At 43.7% G+C, this 8,669-nt stretch overlaps 1 protein-coding gene across 1 annotated transcript; it reads right to left on the bottom strand.

The window, feature by feature from the left end:
• Window positions 1-1,033: 1,033 nt before the first annotated feature.
• LOC128399315 (vomeronasal type-2 receptor 26-like) lies at window positions 1,034-6,580 on the bottom strand. Its single transcript, XM_053360619.1, has 5 exons — window positions 6,269-6,580; window positions 4,539-5,393; window positions 3,757-3,984; window positions 2,554-2,680; window positions 1,034-1,932 (listed from the first exon to the last, which is right to left on the bottom strand). Exons 1-5 carry the CDS (start codon window positions 6,578-6,580, stop codon window positions 1,034-1,036), a joined length of 2,421 nt encoding a protein of 806 aa, XP_053216594.1.
• Window positions 6,581-8,669: the final 2,089 nt, after the last annotated feature.

Below are 8,669 nucleotides of genomic sequence, written 5' to 3'. Positions count from 1 at the left end.
CAGCTTGCTCTACTTACTTTACTTTCTTACACAATCCAGAACCCTAAAAGTTGTCAATCACTCAAGAGAAACTGCACAGGTAAAGAAAGCTCCTTGTGGGGAATCAACAAGGACCTCTGACCTGCAGCATTTAGGCCAACCAAGCCTCTCCATTGGGCTCAACAAAACATGAGGTAGGGAATTTATTTCCTGGCTCTTCTTCAAGTACTGCTTCATACACACAGAGAGCTGCATGTACAATTCTGAGTTCAGAATAGGTATATGTGGCATCTGTCACTCTCTCTGGGAAGAGGGGTATTTCCCTCCTTTTCATTTTCTCCTCATAGCATAGGGATATTATCTCCTGATGCCACAGATATGCCAAAGGGTTCTGTCCTGGGCCTGCTCTTCTCATACCAGAACAATCTCATTTCTTTTCTTTTTTATGGCATTACAAATGTGGTGGATCAGGAGAATGCTGCGGTCATAGTCTATTTTGAGTTCAGTCAGGCTTTTGGCAAAGTACCCCATTCTATTTTCATGAGGTAAAATGTGTGCTGAACATGTGCAGAGGAGGGCAACCAGGAAGATGATGGGTGGGAAACCAAGCCTTATGAGCAACGGTTGAGGGAGCTGGGTATGTTTAGCCTGGAAAAAGGAGACTGAGAGGAGATATGATACCAATCTTCAAATACCTCAAGGGCTGTCACATGGAAGATGCAGCAAGCTTGTCTCTTGCTACAGAGAGTAGGACCCCAACGAATGGATTCATGTTACAAGAAAGGATGGAGGTGGAGTTTCTGGGCATCTCCACACTTTCTTCTGTGAAATTGGTGGTTTTTTGTGTCCACAAGAGTTCCTTAGTTTTCCAGTTGTGCCCTTGGGCTCCCAAAGGTGGGGACCACATCTCGGGGTGGGGTAGAACCATCTGATTTTTTTTTATGCACATAGTAAGTTCAATAAACAAATAAAATGAAATTATATGAAGGAGTCGGCAGCAAATTCATTACCCATGTTCTGCGGTAACAGAAAAGAGTGACAACAGGGTACTTTGCTATTTCTTCTTTATTAACTGCTGTTTGTCATTCAGATCAGGCCTCAATATGATAATGTAGCATTTGGGGGAAAAGATGGAACCCAGTAAACCAGCACTGGAGACCAAGATGGAGAAGATCTCCACAGCCACCATGTGTTTTCCCTTGGAGCTCAGGTAGACTGGAACAAAGGAGATCCAAACACTACAAAACAACAACATGCTGAAGGTGATGAATTTGGCCTCATTAAAGCTGTCAGGCAGTTTCCTGGCTAAAAATGCTACAACAAAACTGACAATGGCCAGGAAGCCCATGTAGCCCAGGACACAGTAAAACATGGCAGCTGACCCTTCATTACATTCCAGAATAATTTCTCCCGTCACAGAGTGCTTGTCAAAATGGGGAAATGGGGGAGAGGTTCCCAGCCACACAGTGCAAATACCAGCTTGGATAATAGTACAAGTCAACACAATGGCGCTTGCCAGTCTTTTCCCCACCCATTTCCTCATTCTGGATCCTGGTTTGGTGGCCATGAATGCCAGAACAACGGTAATGGTTTTGGCCAACACACAAGAAACAGTCACTGTGAAAACCACACCAAAAGCCATTTGTCGGACAAGGCAGGTCACTCTGTCTGGTCGGCTGAGGAAGATGAGGGGACAGAGAAAACAGAGAAGGAGAGACAGGAGGAGAACGTAGGTGAGGTCCCGATTATTGGCCCTGACAATCGGTGTGTCCTGATGCTTCATAAAGATGGCGAGGGACAATATGGTGAGCAAAGAGGAGAATACGGAGCCAAAAGCTAAGCTCATACCAAGCGGTTCTTCCAAAGTCAAGAAGCTGATGGACTTTGGAATGCATTGTGTTTGGTTCCTGTTTGGATAGTGATCTTCTGAGCATCCGACACAGTCATTCATGTCTGAAAAGAAGAAAGGATTCCCTTTAAGGGTGGAACTTGAGAGTAGGTATGCATCCTGGCAGTATGGGACTTACCAGTTGGATGTGGAAGAGACAATCCTTTTCAGACACAGGAGTGACTAGCATGGGGAGAAAGGGCTGTGGACGCCCCTCCCCCAGACAATGATCTCACAGTCATTTGCCGGGACAGTAAGATGGTGGGTCTGGACAGCAGGAGGCCTGTGCCCTGCAGTTGCACCGGTGCAACTCATCTCCATCACCACCCAGGTAATCCAGTGATAGAAAACCTCTGGCCCAGGGGGCCATTTTAGCAAGTTACACTTACCGGCCCTTTATCTGATGTCATCTCTTATGTTAGGTGTAAAGCAGGTAACAGTGTGCTTTGTAAACCCCAACCATCATCTGATCATTCGAGCTTGCAAAGCACCTCTTTGAAAATGCTGGGCCTCGTTGCTGGGCCATCAGGTAGTTGCAATGAAGAGCTCCAAATCTGTGAACTTCAATCACCATGGAAATCAGAACTCCATCAATAGCAGCAACTGTGACACCTTTCACACTGCCACAGACCCTTCACAGGAAATGTAATATGACACATATCTGAAAGCAACCTAATGTCTCCTACCTTTCTGGTATGAAATCTTGCCTTCTGAACACGAAGCACAGTCATAGCAGCAGAATTTCTCCCCTTCCTTCTTTTTTCTCCTAGTACCAGAAGGGCAATTTTTGTTGCATTGAGAGAGGGGTGGCACCTGTGAATTTTAATCAACCATTAGGAAATGTTTAGCACAGGGGAAATAATGGACATTTGGAGAAGCTGAACTCCATTTTCTGGGCTGCAAGGGATCAAGTGGATGGGAGAAATGGCCTGCTAAATATTAAGAGAATTTTGAAAGCAACGAGCTGTCAACAGCCATTAATGGCATCTAATGAGACAGAAGATGTTTTTGTGGCTCTGAAAATGGAGTAATGGCCATTTCAATGTGTTCTTTAAAAAATATAAATCAAAAGGAGGGAGGGAGGGAGTTCACCTGAAGACTAATATTATTATTATTTCGAAAATTAATTTCTTATAAAACTCAAGAGGATTTAAAGTAGAGTTGAAAGGATGTTTGACATCCTAAGTGATTTAGATAAGCAGCACCTGTATACACTGTCAGGTTCCTTCTGTTTTTCCACCTGAAAAAACACAAATATTGGGGACTGAGAACCCCAGACTAAATACACTGGGCCGAGAGACAATTGTAAGACAAGTTAAGCAGCCTCAAAACCAAGGATAGTGCTGGACTCTGCCAGACTTCTGCTACTATATCTTGAGAATTACTAGCCTCCAAACAAGCATTCTCTGCAGAAGTCTGCCTCGTCTGTCTCCAGGCTCAGCTCCCTTTTCTTTCTCCCCAAAGAAGTTGGTTGGAGATTAGTCTTAGGTCACACTCTGCTGGCCTAGAAATCTTTAAAGAATGTGCAAGGCAGGGAAGTGGAAGACCAGGGTTCAAATGAAACTCATTGGGTGACCTTGGACCAGTCACTGCTGCTCTCAGTCTACACTGCCTTACAGGGTTCTTGTTAGGATACAACAGGAAGTAAGCACACAGCCTTGAGCTCCTTGGAGGAAAGGTGGAATATAAATGTAATAAACAAACAAGCATATAATAATGAACTATGTCCTGGCCTGCTTCAGGGCATCAGAGCCTCTTGATATTCATAGAGGTTTTCATAAACAACAAGTGAGAAAAAATACAGGATCCATGTCTCCGCCAAGCTTCCAAGATGCAAGCATCACATTTAGGACATACTGGAGTTGCAATTTCCTGAAATCATGCCCCACCTGTTGAAAACTCCTGTGCCACACCATTTTGTCTTCATTGATGGAAAACTCTTTTCCTGAGGGAGCATCCAAATTCATCCATCCAACCTTCATTCTGATGAAGGAGTTATTTGGGAAAGTGACCAAGTTGGTAATATCGAACCCAGCTTCTAATTCCCTGTTCTCACTAAAAGACACTTCTTCTCCCGCACTGTTGTTAAATGAGACACTTCTAAGAAATGGATGGAGCTGCATTGAGATGGCAGGAAAAGGACAATTGTTTAAAACTCAAACGTATCTTAGATTCAGCATCGCCTTTTAATGTGCCATTGCCTCTTCCAAGGCAGTAGACAAGATTTCATATAATCATATAATCACAAAATAATAACAATAGCAGTAATAACAGCAAATTTTGATCTATAGCAGCCCAAAAGTCTAATACTGGACAGTATAGCTATAACAGAGTTAATCACAAATAATTTGAGATTTCAACAAGGACTAGAACCTCCAGACAATTTCTATATGTTTGGTATATACAGCAGAACCAGCATTTTCAAAACAACCCCCCACAAACCTGGCAAATCTGGAACTATGCTTGGTAATCTGATAAAATTGGACTTAATTTGGATTTTAAAGTCTTTATTTAACTCACGTGCAACTACACATCCTACCTGCCTATCTTACAGTTTGGTTATTCTTCTTTCAATTTTTGACTGTTGTTAAAATTGTTGTCTTTGCTTTATCAACAATATAAAATGAAATAATAGTTAAAAGATATACAACAACAACAAAAGAACCATTACCTGCCAAGGCTGCAATTTCTGAAGCTGCGGTCTCCATCTTCTCACAATTCCTCTGTCTTTTGCCCTGGATCTGTACATGGCATCATGTAGGGCATGTGCCACAGCATAGACGGCATTGTAGATGCTGTAGCTGTGGCCAGTCATGCTCATCTCAAAGCCAGACGAGGGGAGGCTGTCCAGCTTCTCCAGTCCAGTGCAGGGTTCACTGAACTCAGTACTGGATTTGGAAAAGAAACAATAGAATGTCTGGAGCCAGAACTGCTGAAGAAAACCATCTTCACCTGCCATGAAAGGATTTAGGGAGCGAATAAGGGTTTTGAATCCTTGCACCTCATTTGAGTGCACTGTGAAGCATATGGAGCCATGAAATGGTTGCATATCCTGGCTCATTTGAAAGGCCAGTGCTGAGAAATCCAGTTGAGCAGTCATAATCCATACCTTCTCCATAGATGTCACGTTTTCTGCACCCCCTGCCGCTAGCCATAGTTGCAAAAAACACAAGGACTTGGCTTCTCCGTAGACAATGACAGCATTGGCTTTGCTTTCCACAATAGCAAGATAGGCTTGGAGCCACTGGGGAATCATGTCATAATACTCTTCAAAATATGAGCCTTTTGGAGTTCTCTCTGAAAAGGCCAAGCAAATACCTCTCTGGAAAAGCCGAGTTTGCAGGATTTCCATAAATTTCTCTCCACTCTCACTATCCGCCGCGAGCAACCCAACCCACGTCCATCCAAAGTGCAGAAGTAATTCAACAATCCCAGTGTACTGATGGGCTTCATTGGGCACCATCCGGTAGAAGGAAGTGGATTGGCTTTGACCAGCATCCTCTGGGGCAAAGGAGCCATAAGTGAGCTAGAAGGAAACAGACACTTATTTCCCATGAATGCAGTAGAAACATTGATTATGTGTGGATAGCAATGATGAAACCGTAGCTCTTTGGACCCACTGTCTTAGTAAGCCCGTCAGAGAATGGGCAGATGAGGAGTAGTGGTGGAGAGCAGCACTCCAAGAACCTTCCAGAAAGAAGGAAGGGGGGAGAGTACAGTGTGGGGGTTTGAGATGGGTCACACCTGAGAAGGAAAAAGCAGCCAAGTGACATTCTCTCTCAAGAGAGTTTGTCAGAGCCCCCTCCTTCCACAAGGACCAGACATGCTCTGCAGAATCCAAAGGAGAATTGTTCTTAGCAGCCACCATAGGCAGCAGGAGGGGTCTGATTTCTAGGAAGAAATTGTCAGTGCAGGGTGGAGTGGGACTCTGAGCAACATTAGCTGAGGGGTGAGAGCATACATTCCCATCTTCCTGTCTTTCTGTGGATTTAAATGAAACCATTGAAAAGCTCTCTCTGCTCCCCTGATTTCACTGGGTAGATAGCCGGTGACCTGTTGACGGCACCCCTGACAGCCCCAAATTATCCTGATCAAATTAATTAAGGTAATGGGCAAGCGACTGATGAGAAGCCTCCATAATTCATCCGGGTTGGAGTCTACCTGAGGCCAGCAGACCAAGCTGTTCACATACATAGAGTAGGTGTGTACAAGTGTATCTGCAAAATGTTCCATTCATACCCCCTGAAGAACATGCATACGTTGGGAAATGGATGAAGGCGGATGAAAGCTTTTATTGAATACATTCAGAAATTATCAAGAAGGCTACTATGGAATGCAAAACTTCTCTCAACAGGACAGAGGAAAGAAGAATGAGGGGACGTCACCATGTTTGACTCTTACCTGGGGAATCTTGTAGACACCTAAGATGGCTGCCATGTGGAGGGAAACCTCAAAGTCAAGTCCCCCAATGACGGCCATCAGATTTTTCTGTTTGTCACACTGGAAGTTGGGTACAAATCTGTAGTGTGTAGAGACCAGCTCCAAAGTGGCCCAGTAGGTCATCCTTTCACTGAAGTAACTATCAAAGATGTGGAATCCTAATGTGACATTAGGTAATAGATTGGAATTCTTGTTGATTTCCTTGACTGCAAACACCAAGGCCAGAATTTGCTGATAGTATTTTGGTACAACGCTGCAATGAGAGTTGGACATCAAAACGTTTTGCTGTGTACCATTTTTTGTGAATCTGTTTAAGGAAACTTAGGTTCCCTGCCTTTCTGTGCTAGGGAGCAACAAGGCAGCTTACAGGCAGATTTAATTAAAGCAATAAAGAATTTGGTTTAAATACACACACAGCAAAAACTGCATCACACCTTTGACTCAAGTGAAGCTTGAGTTCCACTAAGATTGCTAGATCCTAGTAAGCCATGTATCCTTCAGCTTATATTTGTGAGGTAGGTACTTCCTGCCTAAGTGCAGAATCTTACATTTGTCCCTATTGAAATTCATTTTGTTAACTCAATTCTCCAAAATGTTAAAGTAATCTTGAATCCCGATGCAATAGTGCAATTGGTCGGACCTTACAGTCTTGGCAGAGTTTGAGTTCCAACAGATATTGGGGAAGTTGAGGTCTCCTATGACCACTATATCTCTTCTTTTGGAATGCTTCATAATCTACTCTAAGAAGGCATCATCCAAGTCTTCAGTCTGGCTTGGAGGTCACTGTTATTTCTCTCTCCTACAATGTTAACCATATACTTTCAATCTGTTTTCCATGCTCCAGGTCATGGATTTATTCACAAGTGTACACATCCTTTACATATAATGCTCCTCCTCCCATCCTGTTTGGTCTACACCTTCAAAACAGATTGCCCCTCAAGTCCTACATTTCAGTCATGAGTCTCATCCCACCAGTTTTCAGTAATGCCTACTAACCTACTAGGTCATATTTGCCATCCTGTATTAAAAGCTCCCATTCATCTTGCTTGTTTCCCATACTCTGTGCCTTTGTGTAGAGAAAAATGAAACTAGAAGTCATTCCCTCCAGCTGCTTCCTCCTTGTAGTTTGTTGCTCTCTTGCAGGTTTCTGGAGCCTCACCTCAGTATCCCATGCATCAATGAAGCTATTGTCCCCGATACCAAGCAACCTTCTGTTGCCTGTTATGTCTTGACAATTACTCTGTGTACTTTTGGGTGGGACGCAGGTGGCGCTGTGGGTTAAATCACAGAGCCTAGGACTTGCCAATCAGATGATAGGCGGTAAAGATTCTGAAAAAACCAATGGTAGAGCATCTGGTTACGATACAGGTGGGGCTGGGGCAGACGCCTGTCTGAAATCCTGGAGAGTCACTGCTACTCTGTGTAGACAGGCCTGAGCTAGGTAGCCCAATACTGGCCATTCATCCATTTCCTGTTGACATCAGAATGCTGGGCTCTCTAGATTATGACACCCCTGTGACTGGTCGTGGCCATGGCTCCTCCTCTCCGTTAAGCACTGCTCAGGAAAATGGGATGGGGGAGCTTGGGGGTGAGAGAGAAACACACCACCAAGAACATCCTGTCATATCTGACTGGAAGACTGCTCTTTCTATGCTTCAAAGCTGGATCCTAGATAATACACCTTCTTCCTACAAACCTGACTAGAAATTTATTGTCTGTCTTGATCATGTTAGATGTTAAAATTCAGGTGGTGGAGAGGGTTAAGTCTAAGACTGATGCTATGTTCTGTGGGAGGAGGGGATATTTTGCACCCCTCCCTATAAGTAATAAATCCCCATAGCGAAAATAAATATGAAGCATTTCTAAGCCCACATGGTAACTTAGGAATTAATATCACATGGGAATTGAAAAATTTAAATACTTACAATAGATTAAGAATCTGATGGATGGATGGCCATTGTATGAAGGTTTCATAGTCAACAGAGGACACGATGTGAGAAGCAAGTGCACCAATCATAAGGTCACCTGGCTGATAGTACTTGTGTGGGATATGGAGGTGACTGATGCTCCGATTGACATTTGACAGATTCACCATTTGAGGCAGCGAGAAGATTAACAGCATCAACCCTGCCATACTAGGAACAATACATTTTCATAGACAGAGATTTCCCTGTTTACAGCTAATCAGCATTGGCATTAGAAACAGCCTCAGTACAGCAGCTTGCCTTAAATGGCACTCTCCGAATGCACCAGCTAAATTCCCAAGACCTAGGATCCAACTCCAGGGGAAAGCTCACTAAACGAGTCAGCAGCACCTTAGCATTTGCTGGGGATGGCAGAGAGGATTTAATTCTTTTTAGAC

Source organism: Podarcis raffonei, chromosome 13, assembly GCF_027172205.1.
Source record: "Podarcis raffonei isolate rPodRaf1 chromosome 13, rPodRaf1.pri, whole genome shotgun sequence".
Taxonomy (NCBI): Eukaryota; Metazoa; Chordata; class Lepidosauria; order Squamata; family Lacertidae; genus Podarcis; species Podarcis raffonei.
This window is presented reverse-complemented; position numbering and strand designations above follow the sequence as displayed.